At 39.4% G+C, this 19,573-nt stretch overlaps 1 protein-coding gene and 1 long non-coding RNA gene across 2 annotated transcripts in view; both read left to right on the forward strand.

The window, feature by feature from the left end:
* The window catches only part of LOC120534642 (zinc finger protein 850-like), a 54,488-nt gene extending 35,500 nt beyond the window's left edge, over window positions 1-18,988 (forward strand). The window contains 3 exon segments of the mRNA XM_039762233.1: window positions 10,757-10,836; window positions 11,626-12,010; window positions 16,012-18,988. Coding sequence (XP_039618167.1) covers window positions 10,757-10,836; window positions 11,626-12,010; window positions 16,012-17,399 — 1,853 coding nt within the window. The 3' untranslated portion in view covers window positions 17,400-18,988.
* LOC120533240 lies at window positions 3,928-11,008 on the forward strand. Its single transcript, XR_005634460.1, has 3 exons — window positions 3,928-4,247; window positions 7,296-7,381; window positions 10,757-11,008. It is a non-coding gene; the product is annotated as an uncharacterized LOC120533240 (long non-coding RNA).
* Window positions 18,989-19,573: the final 585 nt, after the last annotated feature.

A 19,573-nucleotide genomic window follows, 5' to 3' on the forward strand; every position in this document is an offset into this window, starting at 1 on the left:
CCCCCTACTGCGACACTATCTATATAATCTGCAGTGCCCTCCATAATGTTTGGAACAAAGACACGTTCCTCCTTAATTTACCCCCCTGCTCCACAGTTTAAAATTGCAATTCCGACATTGTGATTCAAGTGGACATTGCAGAATTTCATTTAAGGGGATTTGCGTGCATTTTAGTTACACCTTGTATGTCCCAAACACTATGGAGAGCACTGCACATCTGAACAGACTGCAGAACATGAAGTGGAAAAATAGGAATAGGCTGCCATGACAGCTTTATAATATGAAGGCCAGGCATCACCCTAATTGGGGCCCACAAATGTGACAAAAAAAAAAAACATAACTTTCTGGTACATCAAAACATAAAGCCTCATATAAATTATATCTGTTAAATAGTGTCTGTTCCATCTATCTATTTTACAGAAAGCAGTCTTGAGGTTTAAAATTGGCACGTGTTAAAAGCAGGAGACACAGCTGGAGGTGGCAGAGTTAAAGATGCTAAGATTTGCATTGGGTCTGACGAGGATGGACAGGATTAGAAATGAGAACATTAGATGGTCTGCTCAAGTTAGGCGGTTGGGAGACAAAGTCAGAGAGGTGAGATTGTGTTGGTTTGGACATGTGCAGAGGAGAGATGGTGAGTATATTGGCAGAAGGATGCTAAGGATAGAGCTGCCAGGGAAGAGGAAAAGAGGAAGGCCTAAGAGAAGGTTTATGGATGTGGTGAGAGAGTTCATGAAGGTAATGGGTGTAACAGAACAAGATGAAGAAAACAGGATGATATGGAAGAAGATGATCTGCTGTGGCAACCCCTAATGAAAGCAGCCTAAAGATGAAGAAGAATTGGATAAACACATTACATCACCTCAAGACTACTTCCCCATATGCTACCTTTCTTGAAAATTGGTAAGCTCAAATCAGGTATACAGAACCATTAGAACCATTCGAAAGCAGGGTCAGTGTTAAGACTGTCACACTTCTGCTGTAGATCATCAGGTGTAGCCTGCGGTTCCATCAGAAACATCTGCTAAAGAAGAACTTGTGAAGGAACAACTGATGCAAATGATTTGGGATTGCACGTCATTATCATCCAGGGGTTTATTCAGGTGAGGTGGGCCCCAGGTTGAGGGATGGTCCATGCCCAAATGAAGAAAACCCCTCCACTAAGCTGATGCTTGTTAAATTCATTTTCTTAAATTGGTGCCACCTCAAGTTGCAATGAAATCGGGTACCTAGTAAGTCAGCGTCCATTTTTTTTATTTTTTTATGAGTGAGTACATAAAGTACTATGAAGTGTGAGTCTGTTGTTTCACGTTAAAAATTTTTTTTTTTGGAAGAGAGTCAGTCCTTCAGATCCTGGTGCCCCTGAGCGCATGTAAAGTTAATGCCTGGTATATAAAATGTGTTTCAATGTGTATAGATTTTGATTTGGTGTATATATGCGATGCTTATGATCAGAAAGGGCTAGGAATCCATGTGGGCAAAAATGCCACTTCCTTGACAGTCCAAGACCTTATTTAATTTTATGACTTAGTTAGTCTGCATTGTTAGGTTTTTATATCGTCGATTTTTTTTTTCCTTTCCAAGGATATCATCCAATGATTTGAAGCCTAAAATGGATCATTTTCAGTCTGTCACATTTTTCTCTAAACTGTTTTATTAAGACAAAAAGTGCATGATGAATCCACACAACAAGTTAGATGGAGAACTGCTGGATCCTTTGTCATTTGCATCTTATTGCTAAAAAGGAGCCATCAAACGTAATGAAAGCAGCTGTTTAAGACTGAAATGAACAATCAAGGGTGGGGAACCATAACAAGCGAGACCACTAAAATGAAGCACCAGAATGTCACTTGAGCAGTAAGTGCTTCATCAGCAATAATGGACTTCTAATTAAGAAACCGGGTTGGTGGACCGACCCTGCCCACCCTGTCTTAGAAGAGACATGTTAGAATTTAATTGTTGGTTATATTTTAAAGATAGTCAGTCAGTCATTATCCAACCCTCTATATCCTAAGGATTTACCGTGGATGTCCTGTCCTCTGCTCCAAGTGCCCTGCCTGAGTCACCAGTCAGATAAACTTTAAGAAGGGTCAATAGTGTAGCTTCATCCTGGATAAAGATTGTGCTTATAAAATATCTAATATAAGATTCCAGTACTGAGATCATCTAGCCTAAGGGTATGTGAAGGAAATAACTTATAAAGGTGGAAAGTTTAACAGGTGCTATCATCTTCATTATGCTCATTAACATTTTCAAATTGACAGGAGCTGATTTTGGAAGTACTGGATTGGATTTAATCAGATAATGCAATTGTGAAATTTTGGATGGATCCCAGCACTAAAGGAAAATATGGTACTGAATAGATGGAAAAACAGGCCTTGTATTGTACCCACATGGGTATTAAAGCAACTTTAGACCTTTAGTTAAGGTCAGTATTGAATAACTTTCCATCACCAGTAAACTTGAAAGATGGGGGCTTAGGGAAGACTCACTGTACAAGCTGTGTGGAAAGACGGGCACCTTGGCTCTTATGCTGGCAGGATGAAACACTGCCCTCACCCAAGAGATACAGGTGGCAGCAAGGTGAAATGCTTCCATCAGACTTCACAAAGCAGGTGAGAATGAAGCCTCGGTGAACTAATGGGACACCAGCACCATCTATCCAGTTTAGCATGTTCAGGGAGAGGCCATGTTCCACAAGAAAGGCAAAAAGCTACATCCTCTAGAAGACACAAAGGTGGCAGATGTTGGCGGACCTGGTAAAGATGCTGTAGTTCCCCCAGATTGTTCCCAAAGATCTGACATTGTCATTTGGTCAGAGAATGCGACAAAAGTCATCCTGTTTAAAATGACTGCCCCATGAGAGGAGGGCTGTGATGAAGCCCACAAGAGGAAAGCCACCAAGTACCAGGACTTGGTCCAGAAGTGCAGGGATAAAGGGTGACAAGTGTGTTGGTTCCTATTGTGGTTGGGTGTAGAGTAGTGGTTCTCAACCTAGGGGGTGTGAAGATGTGAAAAAAAGAAAACAAGAATCAAAAATATGAAAAAAACATCTGTTGAAACCAAAACAAATTAACTTAAACTACATTCTGATACTAGAACAATAAATATAGAGTTAGATAAATGTCGCGTTAAGTAGGTAAAATAAAATATGCATCTACATTTCAAAAAAATGTTAGGGGGGCACGATTAAAACTGTTATAAAAGTGAGAAAGAAAGAAAGAAAGAAAGAAAGAAAGAAAGAAAGAAAGAAAGAAAGAAAGAAAGAAAGAAAGAAAGAAAGAGAAGCTCTCATGATTGGAGAAACAGTAGAAAGACCCTCCTTGTAGTTATGGCAGAAAACATAAGGAGTTGTGTGCTGGAGATGAGAGGTTGATAGGCCGTAATTTGGCCACCACTGCCGAGCTGTCAAGCAGAGGGTCTCACAATTAGGGATTGAAACACCCGGGCAAGGTCGGGAAGTGTCTTACGACCAACGCTTACAGTCTCTGAAAGAGTGACTGAATTTGAGGAATCTTAGGGTGTATTTAAGAGAGAATAAAGTGAAGTCAGAAGTATAATTAAAATAAACAAATGGCAAGGCAGAATGGGGTAACTGTTGGAAAGGTAAAGCTTTGCTTCAGTTGAAACCAGTGGTTAGGGTCACAGATAAATAGTAACATTATTGTTACAGTTCTTCAAGCCTGCACTTGGCTAAGGGTGCTATACAAAAATAAAATTAAATAAATTCTAGAGGTTATTATAAATAGACTAGGTAACAGTGGATTAACATTGTTTTTATTATACTGGAACTTTGTAATTGACATATCAAAACGTTTTATCTCATATTGATTGAAATATAAAAGCAAAGGGTACTTATTAGATTTCATCAAAAAAATCAGCTTGATCATTTTAAAGAAGTAATTATGAAAATAGTAGAAAATAAAGCAGTATATCTGAAGTGTCCGGATATGTATAGTCCTTATCATTAATGGAAATTTAAATATACACGAAGTGTATACCTCCATCCACCAGAAGGAACCAAGGAAACTTAAAGCGCGATTCCCAGTCGGCCAGAAAGTATTGCAGAAAACAGCAACTGCGTCGGCAGATGGTGACGTCACCCGAGCGACGCAAAGGGAGGCGGGCTAACCGTGCAGGTCTTTGCAGCGCGAACGTTGAACGCAGCAAACCGAGTGGCTGGAGGTGTCGTTCACTAATCAGTTCATGCGGCCTTGCCGTAGAAACGGCTTCTCCAAGGATAAAAGGTATGTATTTCGTGTTCCAAACCACAGGAAGGAAAAATGAAATCACACCGGTGCAGCCCAGTGAATTCACTGTTGTCAGAGACCCTGAGCGGCAACTGACGGCTTTCCGCATTCCTTTTGTGTCTTACGAGCGGTGCTCGAATATCGGTGAACTGGTCCAAATCTGACATTTCTACGAGTCAGTCCATCTTTCGGTAATCGCGCTCCGATTCATATCGTTACTGTCTAATCGCTGTATACTTTGAGCTCCTAATTGTTGGGAGCGGCCATTCTGAACAGATGCTTGTTGATTTCGGGTTTCCTTTCTTTCTGAAGTCCGCGGTGCTTTAATCAGGACGGGCTAGCCGTAGGTGCTCATACGTCTAGGGATGTTTCAGCCTTACTTATAACTTAGTCCAGGGTAGTATAAACATCTGAGCCAGCCATACACACACAGGTCAATTTTGCAGCAGCAAACCACCTAACCCAACTCACGCACGGGGAGAACATGCAAACTCTACACCTGGGACGCAACTCCGTCTCCTTACTTCCTATCGCTATCCAGTTTTATCAGTACTTTTCACTGTAAACACAAATAGGGTAATTTGGCACTACTATATTTAAACATTTTGTTTTTAAGGACTTAAAAGGTGTACTATAAGTTTAAAACAATTATTTTTTTTTTCATTGTGTAAGAGGAAACATGGAAAATGTATATTTATTTATTATACATGTATTAATTATTCTAGGTAAAGTTAATAAATCCATGCTTCAAAATGGTCCAAGAGCATTTTTATTATATCTTTTTTTGCTGGTTGTGCATGACAGGGTAGAATGTCAACGCCTGATCTGCATAACTGTCACAGCTCATTGTGGCATTGTAGCCTAGCACAGTGCAAGGCTTAGTGACTTCAACATTTCCCCTGATATGAATGTTAGAATTTGCTGCATTATGAACAGTGCATAATGGGCTAACATCTTTCTTGTCCTTCCACTTGATCCCTTGATCTTGTCACGCTGTTATTTGCACCATGGTGAAGCTTCATGTGACCAAATTCATCAGGCATATCACAGTGGTTCAGTCGTACAGTGTCGTATGCATCAGTTTCACTGTCCAAGTCAACGTTTGATGATCAGTTTCCATCGTCACCACTATTGCGTGTTTCAACTACTATTTCAGTTTCAGCTTATTCTAAAGCTGGCTGTACAGCTTATTGCTTATATGCTATTGTGTGCTTTGGTGGAAGACCTCCACCCCACTCATGAATATTGTTGAATTACCATTGAGTGGCAAAACACATATTCATGATTTTATTGCAGCTTAATGTTTTTATTCACTAGGTGGCAATAGAATACTGTCCTGCGCATTATTCTGGCTTAACACTGCATATTGGATCACAACAGGTTAACTTGAGAGACATTCGGGCTTAAACATTTTTCTTTAGAGTTCTGAGCCTGAGAATATTTATTTTAAGAAAGCAATAAAATTATATCGATCAGCATGATCTTTGTTTAATATCTTATCCCCACCATGAAAATAGGCTGACCTCTATAACCACGTCTAAATTCAGTAGAGATTAGAAATATGCAATGTTAATTCATGAAACAGTTGTCCTACCTTACAGAGGCTTCTTTCATGCCAGAAAATAGATCTTTTCAGGGTGGTCCAAAATCCTTACAAGTACAACTGGGTTCATCTTCCAAAACTCAATTGGTTTTTAGGAGTAACCCCTCTTCCGACCTTTGGGCGCCCGGACCCGACTGTCCCATTCATGGATTCATCTATATGTTTGTTCATTAGGTTGCACAGAACAGCAAGAAGGCCCAGGGCTTGCTGTTTTGAGGAGTTTTACTTTATGTGACTTATGAAGGCTCAGGGCTCAAGCCTTTTCCACTTTGTTGTACAGGACCGAGTGTCTGCTTCATTCCCTGGTGACTTTGTTCAGAGCTCACTTGATAACCTTTTTGACTCCTAGTTTTGTTTTAATGCGCACAGACTCACAGCTGCCACTATTCATCAACATCCATTGCCTTAGCCTGGCAGATCACCTCTCTTGACTATGCTTCATAGTTGCTGTGCATTGAGTTCTGGATGTCTCAATTGAATACAAGGTTTCTTTTGCAGGTTGTAGATGGATGGCATAATAGGATTCCGTTTGGCCCAAGCTGTACAGATAATAATATTTATTTATATAGCATATTTTCATACAAATGATATAGCTCAAAGTGCTTTACAAGATCAATAAAGAAAAATTTGGCAATGCTAATTAAAAAAAGAATAAGGTAAAAACAAAGAAAAAGAGGTCTGAAGGAAAATAACTAAATAATGGCTGGGATCTGCACTTGGGGGCTCAATGCTACTCTTTCTGTAACCCAATATGCTTTATATAGTGATTGAATATATCTAATGGTGATGTGGGTGAAAGATTAATAAAAGCTAATGAGTATGCAGTATAGTTTTGTTCTGTGTATGAGAAGTGTAAAGAGGTGGTTAGGAAATCACACTGATGTGATTTAACATCATTTTAAGGAAAACATTTCATGTGTACTCTTTTACAAAAAGGAATTCCCAGCTTACCAAAACACACAGCTTCAGTTATGTAATAACAGAGTTGACTTTTTGTTTTACACTGGTGAGGCCACTAAGATGTAGGAGACGTTCAGGTCTTGAAGCCTACAGTGGGCTCGTGAAGTAAAGTACATAATTGACCTTCTGCTAGTTTAGCAATTCCTAAAGACACATCTCTTTAACAATTTTGAAAGATAGTATCTTAATAGTGAAACGTCATCATTATTGTCATTGCTTTAGCAGCCTGTTTTTCAGGTTTCCTCTGGCCCCTTAAAATGTTGTCCTCAAGTCTCTACAGTCTTGGGCATCCTTTGGGATGAGTCACATTTTTTGTTGTTGTTATCATCTGACTGCATTTCATATAATCGTAATAGAAACGAGTATTAATAAAATATCCCACCGGGTAACTGATCCAATGTTCAAATGTTGTTGGGTTTTCAACTTGTTATGCCAAACCTTGACTCTACATTTTGTTCACATGCATTCATTTCTGTTTGCAGGTTTGAAATGGAGATTTTTTAATCTGTGTGAGGAGGAGTGTGCCTAGCAGGGAACAGATGAGGAGATATATGCACACACACTGCAGGTAATGTTGGTCATTATTTTAGAACCTGACATCTTAATGAATATGTAAAATCTTCTTCAAAATGTAGTTTGAAGGCATATTTGTAATCTAATGGAAAAAGTGCACTATGCAAAGAATAAAGCTCTTCTATTTTGGAATAAAATGCTTGCACTTCTGCACAGGCTTTGAATTTTAAAACCCCCAGGTTAATCAAAATAATAACCAGCCAATAGTGCTGGGCGGTATGACCAAAATTCTATATCACGGTATTTTTCTAAATTATCCCGGTTTCACGGTATTCAACGGTATTTTTTCCCCATGCATGAGTGGATGTTAACCACATTTCCCACTGCAATTACTGCAGTAGACTGGCTAAGAATAACCTATTCCGCCATCATGAGAGTTGTACATTGTACAAAAAAACATTTTAATATGCACACAAGTATTAATACAGGTTTGCATGGCCACATAAAGTGATGATTTTCAAGGGGGTGGCACTAATGAAGAGAAGGAATCACATTGTATGACAGTTGCAGTCAAAATATAGAACCTTTTTATTGAACACATTTTGCAAACAGCTTAAACTATAATTTTGACAACATATTTTCAACCATCCAAAGAGGCATTTAGACTTAGTCAAACATCCAGAGGTGGTTGTCGAAAGTTGTATTGCACTGAACATGTCTTAGAAAAGGAATAAATAGTAAATATTTTTTGTAAACCAACTACACTTTCTGTTAATGTTAAGAATCTCTGTCCACTGACACGTTAGCTATATGGATTGTAATGGCGTTGGTTATCTTGATCCAGTGCTTGGTTTTTTTTTTGTCATAGGCAGTACCTCTCGCAAACGTGTCTACAGGTGACGTCTGACTCGAGTGTTCTCTAGCTTTTTCATTTTTACCTGAGGACGTGGAGTGCGTCAATCTTAGTTCCATACATTCATGGTACTCCAAAGCATGCTTGCGGCTAAGGTGGTGCAGCAAATTGCTCGTGTTGCTGCGTCCGGCGACAACTTTAGCTCAACAGCATTTGCAGTAAATAATTGTTTGGTCCACATCCGACCTTTTAAAACCAAAGTATCTCCAGACAACAGACACGGCTCCTTTTTTCGGCAAAAGTTCTTCTTTGTCGTCGTGATTAACTTTATCGTCTGCTACAGTTTCAGTTTCGGAATGTTCTCTGTCCATTTTCACCGCTCAGTACCTCCACTAACGCATGCACTCGGTTGCATGTGTGTTTAGCGATGTAGCAGTGAAAAAGGTCCCCCCTTAAACAGTTTCCGGCTGCGCCACGTTCCGAACGTTGTTTAGGCTATTTAAACCGGTGTTGTGGTATAAGAAAAATCCATATCATAACAAAAATAAAAAACGGTTTTCGGTATGAACCGATATACCTCCCAGCACTACCAGCCAACTAACCAACATCTAAGCGCTGTTAGTTGCAGCCTTAATATCTTCTTTGTCTTTTAGCTGCTCCTGTTAGGGGCTGCCATATCAGATCATCTTTTTCCATATCTTTCTGTCCTCTTCATCTTGTTCTGTTACACCCATCACCTGCATGTCCTCTCTCACCACATCCATAAACCTTCTCTTAGGCCTTCCTCTTTTCCTCTTGCCTAGCACCTCTATCCTTAGAATCTTTTTCCCAATATACCCAGCATCTCTCCTCTGCACATGTCCAAACCAACGCAATCTCGCCTCTCTGACTTTGTCTCCCAACCGTCCAACCTGAGCTGACCCTCTAATGTCCTCATTTCATTTCCTGTCCCTCCTCGTCACACCCAGTGCAAATCTTAACATCTTTAACTCTGTTTTTTGGTCAGTGCCACCGTCTCCATATAAAATAGCTGGTCTCACTATCGTCCTGTAGACCTTCCATTTCACTCTTGCTGATAACTGTCTGTATGAATATTAATATTAATGAATATGTAAAATAAGTATCCTAAATAAAGACTTCCCATGTGTAAAGAGATAGATAGTTGTGTTTAGTAAATCAGTAGATATTGTCATGTGCAGAATTAAATAAAGCCTTTTTTCTCAATGACTTGTGTTGCTTCCTTTAGCAGCAGTAACTTCACACAGATGCATTCTATCACAAATTGCCAGTCTCTGATGTCTCTATTCTTTGCTCACTCTTCATCACAAAAGTCTACTCTAGCTCTCTGAGGTTTGAAGGGGGTCCTGCTTAAACAGCACCTCTAGGCCCTGCCATAGCATTTCAGTAGGTGTTGGATCAGGGCTTTGGCTTGGCCATTCCAAGACACTGAACCTGGTCTTCCTATTACATACTGTAGTGGATTTACTTGAGTTTGTAGTGTCCTCGTCTTGTTATCACGTCCGCTGTTTGTCCATCTCGAGTTCTCACACTGATGGTCTGACATTCTTCTCAAGAATTCCTTGATAATTTGAAGATGTTCATGTTTCCATCAATAATATGAAGGTTCCCAGGGCCAGAGTAAGAGAGCAGCCCCTACAAGGACAATACCAACCCCATACTTAATATAAGGTATTACTGGTCGTGGACTGTGTTAACTCTTTGATAAATATTTGCCCTCTTGTTGTGCCAAATTCCTTGACATTTTAAAGACTTCACTTTTCCATCAATAATATGAAGGTTCTCATGGATAGAGGAACATCCCCTACATGAACACTCCAACCCCATGTTTATTAATATAAGGTATTGTTGGCAGTGGACTGTGTTAGTTAGCTCTTTGTTAAATATTTTCACTCTTGTTTTACCCAGATAGGTCAATTTTGGATTTGCCTGTCCAAACTTGCATATCTCTTCAAACTTTTCTTGGTGGTCTCTGGCTAACTTCAGATGGGCAGATTTGTTCACAGAAGTTGACAGAAGAGGTTTCTTCCTGCCTGGTGACCTTTCTATTGATGGCATTTCTTTTCATGGGTCGTCGTCTTCTTGATTTAAGCATTGCAACCCCTGTGTGCTTTATGAGGGACAATAATGAGCCCATGAATCTATAAATAAGATTACCTGGGCTGTGCCTAGTAGCTATAATGTGATTAACTTAACTTGTATTAAAGGAAAATGAATGAAATCATCTTGTTTTTAAAATTAATGCTTTACAAGTGTGATTTCAAACAGTCAAATGCATACTTTATTGTAGAAGAGCAGATGGTCTATCATTTACTTGAATGTTGATGCAGCATTCCATGAGAGGCTTGTTGGCAAAGTGCTAAAGGCAGACAGGGGCAAAATTGGCTTGAGCAGATGAATCCATTTTTTAAGGTGTGGTTTGCATAAAAGATGGGGAACCACAGTAGTCAATGTGAGGTCCTCTGTTTTTAATGATTTGGGAGAAAATGTGTATAACAAATCAATTGGCATTACATGACATTCTTAAAGCCATTTACTCTAATCCGTCTTTATGTTTAGGTGACCAGATCTCATCTTGGCAACATTGGGCGTTGGACCAGCCACTGGCCTCACAGGACCCCCCACTCTCACAGAGTCAAGTGTGCTCAGTCTGCACATCTTTGGGTATCTAACGTATCATTTTAAAGTCAACAGAATTCAAATTTGTGCTGATATAAGGAAGTTACAGAATACATGAGTGTAAATGAGAGGGAGGTCAGTGGAATGGTGAGGATGCAGGGAGTAGAGTTGGCGAAGGTGGATGAGTTTAAATACTTGGGATCAACAGTACAGAGTAATGGGGATTGTGGAAGAGAGGTGAAAAAGAGAGTGCAGGCAGGGTGGAATGGGTTCAGAATAGTATCAGGAGTAGTTTGTGACAGACGGGTATCAGCAAGAATGAAAGGGAAGGTCTACAGGACGGTAGTGAGGCCAGCTGTGTTATATGGGTTGGAGACAGTGGCACTGAGCAGAAAGCAGGAGACAGAGCTGGAGATGGCAGAGTTAAAGATGCTATGATTTGCATTGGGTGTGACGAGGCTGGACAGGATTAGAAATGAGGACATTAGAGGGTCAGCTCAAGTTGGATGGTTGGGAGACAGAGGGGCAAGATTGCATAGGTTTGGACATGTGCAGAAGAGAGATGCTGGGTATATTGGGAAAAGTACGTTAAGGATAGAGCTGCCAGGGAAGAGGAAAAGAGGAAGGTTTATGGATGTGATGGGTGTAACAGAACAAGATGTAGAAGACAGGAAGATATGGAAGAATGAGCTGAGAGCAAAGGTTGAAGGTGTTAATTCAAGTGAGTTCAGTGCTTTTTGGTGCAGTTATAAATACTTTTCCTGTTCTGTCCACAGAGGATAAAAAGAAGTTACCATTTACAGTAACAGATGTTCACGAGTAACATGGAGAAAAGACATGTGAACATTAAGGAAGAGAACTGTGGGTGGGAATGTGTGCAGGAGGGCACCAGTATTAAAAAGGAGGAGGAGGAGGATTGTGAATGGATGCCAATAAGCTATCAAGAAGACTGTGAGCCAACAGCTGATAAAACTGAGCTGGAGAAAAATAACACCGTGAACAGCGTGGATGAAGAAAACCTTAAATCGGAGTCTCAGCGTGTTTTTCCATATGATGAGGAGGTAACTGGAAAAAGCCTCCGGTCAAGCAGTCACTGCTCCCCACAGCATCACTCTGTCCATATCAAGTCTGAATCTGTGGAGTCTGATGTGAAGTTGAATGAGAAAGCATCTTGTTCAAGACTTTCGGGAGAAGGTGGGTGGCTAAGTGTCAGATGGGGGGCTGAGATTATACATCAGAGGGGAGGCTCTTAGTCTTTTTTTGTACTTGAACTTGAATATGCAAACTTATCATTTATCAATTTACAACTGCAAATTTAAGGATTATTATAACCAATAACATAGTTACACAATTTTAATTAATGTAATAATATATCCAGCAATATTTACTTTGCATTCCCCTGAAAACTAAGTGAATGAAGTGGATTTAGTGTGGCCTCACTGGGAATTTTCATAGAGTAAAAGCACACAAAGGAGGTCGCTGCTGCAAGGCAATAACTTAACAGCAACAATTACGATTAAGATAGGACAGTGGGTTGGTCAAAATGCTGTCCAAATTTTAGAAGAAGAAAGAAAACTTTCTTATCCCCAAATCTGCACACACTGTCACCAAAACTATTATTTACAAGTGAGTCTTAAGGCTGCACATACAAGATGCTCTTTTTTAATATGATGTGAAATTTGATGTTGCTTTTGACAAATGACATCATAGTGGGCCTTCAGTAGGCATTCAAGATCATGTTAAGGGTGTGCATTAAGCTGACATCAGGCACACTAAGTGCACAGTGGAAAAAGAAAATGAGTGAAAGGAAACTGAAATCAACATGCCTGGTCAAGTGCTGAGCCACATCCCAAATGTGTACCTCTTATTTGATGTTCAGAAATCACTTGATTACCGGCTGAAATTTCTTTTGCAGTATACATTTTGAAAAAAAAAAGCTTTACCAGTGTGCTAAAAATCAGTGGAAAGTCTGTTCATACATATAAACAGATTCAATCACCAAATATGCAAATCTCTGCATGCAAAAATGTTGTTATGGGTGTTTTTCTATATTTTTTTGTTGGCTTATAGTAAAGAATTGTGACAAAGTACTTGTCCATTCTGCGTTTTTACTTTCTCGTATACGAAGCATAGGGAAAGCATTGGAATCGTCCAAAAATTCGATTTTGATATTTTGATGAATCCCGAAAATACCATTTTTGGAATTATGTCTTGTGTGTATGTAAGCACGATAACTTGAGTATGCTTTCACTTAGGTCAATCAAATTTTACATACAAATATTAGGTACAAAACATAGATTTCTAACAATTCTTGAGCTATTTCTGCTAACCGGAAGTGGTACTTTACTTGAAATGTTCTCCCCAAAAATATAAAAAATTCGATAATTTCACATCCTATTATGGTAAAGCACCACATTTTAAGCATTGTTGTCTCGTTGCATTTTTTCGAAAAACGACCAGTTTTCGAGATAATCGCAATTCTGTTTGACATTCAAATGGTAATACATACATATTTGAGAAAGTTTTTGCTTTACGCAAACAAAATTTTGTGTACAAGTATTACATTACACACTGTGAAAAGGTGCTATATAGGCGCCCAATCCTACACAGACTGTACACGGATGCACACGTATTTTTCTTCACCTGTGGGGCACGTCTTCTCTGTAATCCTCACAGGCACAACACAGTCCCAAGCACAAATATACCAAATAAAACACACAAATAAGCACTCATTTCTTCCTCCACCACTCCTCCCGATTCTGGCTCCTCGAGTGGTGGCTGCTGGCCCCTTTTATAGTTCACCTAGGAGTGCTCCAGATGTTTGATTGCCGAGTTCCGGCTGCACTTCTGGGTGTGGTGAAAAAACTGCCCACAAGGGCTCAGGAGTTCCAGCTGCAGCACCTCCTGGTGGCGCCTGCGGGACCCAACAGGGCTGCACCCAACTCCAATTCCCATGGAGTCCTACGGGAAACCGAGGCACCACTCCAACCCAGGGGGCGGCCATCTAGTGTCCAGGGGGAGGTATTTCACCGTCCATGGCTGCTCCCCCGAGCATATACAGAAGAGGCGTCCACCACAACACTTTACTAAAGTCTCTCCCACTTCAGCTTACTAAAAGTGGTAATTTACCTGAATTGGTTTTTTTGGTACCTTGAGGAATCCAATGCAACAAGAACATTTTTTAGAAGTTGAAAATTGTTTTGTATAAGTGACTTAAAGGTAATGTGTTTGTGTAAGGATGAGTATGTTAACTTTGTATCAAAAGTGAGCTTTACCTCAGAGTGATGTATAGTTCAACCTAATTCATAAGCAGATGCTACATAAAGCATTTACACTACCAGTCCAACATTTTAGAACAACTCAGTTTTTTTAAGTTTATATTGAAATGCACACAGTTTGATATCTTAATGTTTCATGAAATAAAAGCACAGATCAAATATATAATGGCAAATAAAAAAAAATAATAAGTTATGGAATAATTAAGTGTACAAAATGTTATTCAAAACTTTGATTCATCAAAGTAGCTCATTTTTGCTGATCTAACAGCTAAACTGTGGTAGCCCTTTTGATTCAGAATGCAAGTCACCAACTCTGCCTTCTAGCAAAAAGAATCCCAGACAGCTGGTGACAGTTGGTGTCACACACTGAGGAACCATCCTGTCACCAACTCGACGGCATACAAACACCCTGTGTGATGAAAATAAAGATTTCAAATTTTGATTAATCAGTACATAAGACTTTCTTCCAGTCCACAGCTGGTATTCCAAGGCCCCAATTTTGTCCTTTAAGGAATGGCTGTCTTCCTGCCACTCACCCTGTCAAACCTGCAGCACAGAGACTCCTCTTCACAGTAGAAACAGAGATTTGCTTCTTTTTTTTTACCACTATTAAGCTGTGCTTAAAGCTGTTGTCCTGTGAGGCTCCTATCACACGAGTTGGTGACCCTAAGAAACTTGTCTTCTGATTAGGTTGTGACTTTGGGTCTACTAGATCTCATCCTATCAGAGTTTCTTCCAGTTTTCAATTGCCGTTGGATTGTGTAGAACACCACGGTGCTCACTGGCACTTTCATATTTTTTTTGCAGTTTTCTCTAAATGAAAGGCCTATACCTGTAAAGTTAATAATGCTCTGTCCCATTTCATTTGTTAATACATTTTTACATGCCATTATCACTGGAATATTGTCCAAGTAGTACATCAGAGGGTGTAGTAACACAGTCTCCTCCAACTGTGCTTTAAGACAGACAAGAGGATTTTTAGTAATCAACAGAAGTTGGGACACTTGGGCAAATTGGTTGCTTCAACTTGCAAGGCTTAATTTACTTGAACTGCTGCAGAACATCTGTAGGTTGTAACCTGTTAGTTGTTCCCTGACAGAGGCCCATTTGTAATATTCAGATATTTCCTTTTTTCAGTTTTGCTAACTTAAAGTTTACATTTAAACTTCTGGCTCTTTACTGCTTACCTTTTCGCCATTTTAGGCCATTCATCACATTTCAACTGATTAAATTTGAAGAAAACTAGAAAAACTGAGGTGTTCTAAAACTTTTGAACAATAGTGTATTAATTTATGATATATGTTATGAGAATTAACTTTAAACCTCTAATGTTTGATTCTATCACTTTGTGATTCCTTTTGAATGACAGGATTCTGTTATCTGCCATGTCCTCTTTAATGTTTCTTATAAATAAAAAACAGAGAAAATGTGTTTTTGCTCGCCTAACTCTCCTATGAAATGGAGTCATCCCAATACACATTTCTCACTGTTGTCAGGTAAGTTATGGTTAATCAGTCAATGTCTTCCAGGAGACACTAAGTGACATAACTAATTTTCGAAGAAAGGAGAGGCTTTCCTAAAGTGCTATTCAATTATACTCCTAGCTATGGCAGCTGTGCTTGAGTTGCTTATCCGTTTAACTTCTTGAACTAATAAATGGTTTTAAGAATCTTCATCCAGCATGTCCTGCAACAATGAAAATAAAAGTATGCATTTTAAGAATAACGACAAATTAATTTGTACTTGGTGACAATTCTATAAATTAATATAAAAAGTTAAATGAACTATGAGAGTTGGCCATTTTGTTATAAGTAAGGTTTATTTCATTAGGGAGTCTATTCAGAATTAAATGATTCCTCCTCATTTGACCTCTCTATTTTGATGACTAAAATCTGTACATTTTGTTTGTTTCCCCAGACTTACAAGAAAGTGGTACCTTATCTTCATTTCCTCAGACCTCTCATCAGTGTGGAACACAGCAGACACAGGAAAAAGAAAATTGGAAGATATTGCCATCTAGATCAGAGATTTCAACACCAAACACTGTGCATGGTCATTCTCTGCCTGTTGTGAAACTAACAAGAATACATGAAATTACCACAGGACAACAACAGATGCACAATACAAATACAGCTGTTTCATCTGTCTGCCAAGGGCAGAATTTTAAACGAAAATACAATACAAAAAAGAAGACTTATTGCTGTCCTGAATGTGGGAAACAATTTTCTAAGAGTAGCTATCTTTATATTCATACAAGAATTCACACTGGAGAGAAGCCGTATTGCTGTCCCGAATGTGGGAAAAGGTTCTCTACTAGTAGTAATTTTCATAAACACAAACAAATTCACACTGGAGAGAAGCCATATTCCTGTTCTGAATGTGGTAAACGATTCCTGCAAATTGGCCATCTTCAGAGACACAAAAGAATTCACACTGGTGAGAAGCCATATTGCTGTTCTGAATGCCCCAAGCGTTTCTTCACGAGTAGTGATCTTCAAAAACACACAGGAATCCACACGGGAGACACTCCATATTGCTGTTCAGAATGTGGGAAACGATTCTTGCAGCACAGTAAACTTCAAACTCACGTAAGAATTCACACGGGAGAGAAGCCATATTGCTGCTCTGAATGTGGCCGGCGATTTTTGCAAATGGGCCATCTTCAGACTCACACAAAAATTCACACTGGGGAGAAACCGTATTGTTGTTCTGAATGTGGGAAGCGATACTCCACCAATAGTCGCCTTCAAATACACACACGCGCTCACACTGGAGAGAAGCCATACTGCTGTTCTGAGTGTGGCAAACGATTCTTTCGCAGTAGCCATCTTCGAACACATACAAGAATTCACACCGGAGAAAAGCCATATTCCTGTTCTGAATGTGGTAAACGATTCTTACAACTGACCCATCTTCAGACCCACACAAGGATTCACACTGGTGAGAAGCCATACAGCTGTACTGAATGTGGCAAGCGATTTGCCATCAGTAGTCAACTTCAGATTCATTCCAGAATTCACACTGGAGAGAAGCCGTACTGCTGTTCTGAATGTGGGAAACAATTTTCACGCAGTAGCCATCTTCAGATTCACACAAGAATCCACACTGGAGAAAAGCCATACAGCTGTTCTGAGTGTGGCAAACGGTTCACGACCACTGGTGGTCTCCGTGTCCATGGAAGAAGTCATACTGGAGAAAAGCCGTATCACTGTTCTGAATGTGGCAAACAGTTTTCTACCACTAGCAATCTTCACAAACATACCAAAATATGTAGTGGGAAATCTACTGAAAGTGGAATAATATAACTAATTGTGCCCTCTGTTTATTTTTTTTATCAGCACAATTTATCAAAAGCAACTTCCAGGCCTACCTTGATGTTCTGTTAATTACCATCACCATGTATGAGCTGCAAAAAGACTTATTACTATAGAAAATGTACAGTTGAAGTCAGAAATGTACATACACTTAGGCTGAATTCTTTAAAACTCACTTTATCACCCCTTCACAGATTTTATACTATCAAACTATAAATTTGCAATATCATTTAACACATGCAGAGCAAAAGTAATTGTTTTCCAACAATGTTCACAGACCTCCGAGTATTTCACTTTTTATTGACCATATCACTGTTCCAGTAGGTCGCAACTTTGTGATATTTGGTAGCATTGCCTTTAAATTGTTTAACTTGAGCCAAACATTTTAGGCCGCCTTCCACAAACTTCTTACAATAAGTTGCTGGAATGTTGGCCCATTTCTACAAGCAGAGCTGGTGTCCAATACCTTGACCTTGACCTTGTTGTCATTAAAACATTTTATCACAACTTTGGAGGTCTGCTTGGGGTCATTGTTCATTTGGAAAGAGCATTTGTGACTGAGCTTCAACTTCCTCACTGAGCTCTTTGAGATGTTGCTGCAGTACATCTCAGTCATTTTCATTCCTTATGATGCCATCTGAGGTCCCCCCTGCATCATAGCACTCCTACAACATGATGCTCCCACCGCCATGCTTGATGCTTGGGATGGTGGTGTTTGGCTTGCAAGCCTCGCCCTTTTTCCTCCAAACATAATGATGGTCATTATGGCTAAACAGTTCATCCTTGGATTCATCAGACTAGAGGACATTTCTCCAGAAGGTAAGATCTTTGTCTCCCTGTCTGTCTTTTATCGCGGCTTTGATGCAGTGGCTTCTTCTTTGATGAACGGCCTTTCAGGTCATGTCGAGATAAGATTGGTTTTACTGTGGATTGAGATATTTGTCTACCTGTTTCTTCCAGCATGTCCGCAAGGTTCTTTTCTGTTGTTCTGGGATTGATTTGCACTTTTCACACCAAACTGCCGTTCTTCTCTAGGAGACAGAATGCATCTCCTTCTTGAGTGATATGATGACTGTGTATGCCCAAGGTGTTTATACTTGTGTATTATTGTTTGTACAGATGAATGTGGAACTATCAGGTAGTTTGGAAATTGATCCCAAAGATGAACCAGATTCGTGGAAGTCTGTGAACCTTGTTGGAAAAAAGTTACTTTACCCCTGCACAAAGTAAACGTCTTAAACGATATGCCAGCTTTCTCATTTGTTAGTATAAAATCTGTGGAGTGGAGTATAAAGTGAATTTTAAAGAATTTAAGAATTCACCCCAAGTGTATGGAAACTTGTGTAGATACTGCACAGAACCCTTGCAGTAAATATAATATTATGTACATGTGACAATAATGATCCACTACACCTATATAATAAGACATAAGAGTATCATGGCTGATGAGTGAGGTTCATACCTGTCATGATGTTAACAATGTGATTAGCTGAGCCCAGTTCCTTAATAAAGCTTAAAGGACAACAGAGAATAAGTTGATAACCTCTCAGCAGTTGTTAATATGCTGGCTACTTTCCAAATTGTAGCAAAATGTAAAAGGCTAAAACCAAACACCTCACCACAACTGGACAACATTTACCATTGTCTACTTGAGCTGCTTGCCAGCTGGCTTAATGAATGAGAAATTTGTTTTTGATCCATCATCACTGTTTTAAGGCCATTATTCACCTTCACCACCTCCTCTTCCTCCTCCGATGTCATTAACACCCATGAAAAAGCATACAAACATTCTCATTTCTATTAAAAGGCCCTTTCTTGTTCACAAAAACAACTGCAAAATCTACCAAGTGTGCATGAAAATAATTAAATAAATGCAAGGGGCATCGTTTACATTTTGAAGCTAACCCAGCTTTTGAATTCTTTTATTAAAAGTATGAAATTGCCTTGGAGGATAATTTTCTCCGTTATGATGTTGGTTTAATGGTACAGTCTGGGCATTGTTGAGTCACTTTAAATTAGGGATTTTTTATATTCTTTAAGAATAGAAGTTAAGGATACCTACTTGGACCAAGTGTTTATGTACTTGAGCTCCCGTAATCCTTTTCCAAACAGCAATGTTTAGCACATTGCGAAGGACACTTTGAATAAACCAGTGGCTATCTGAG

This window comes from Polypterus senegalus, chromosome 8 (genome assembly GCF_016835505.1).
Source record: "Polypterus senegalus isolate Bchr_013 chromosome 8, ASM1683550v1, whole genome shotgun sequence".
Taxonomy (NCBI): domain Eukaryota; kingdom Metazoa; phylum Chordata; class Cladistia; order Polypteriformes; family Polypteridae; genus Polypterus; species Polypterus senegalus.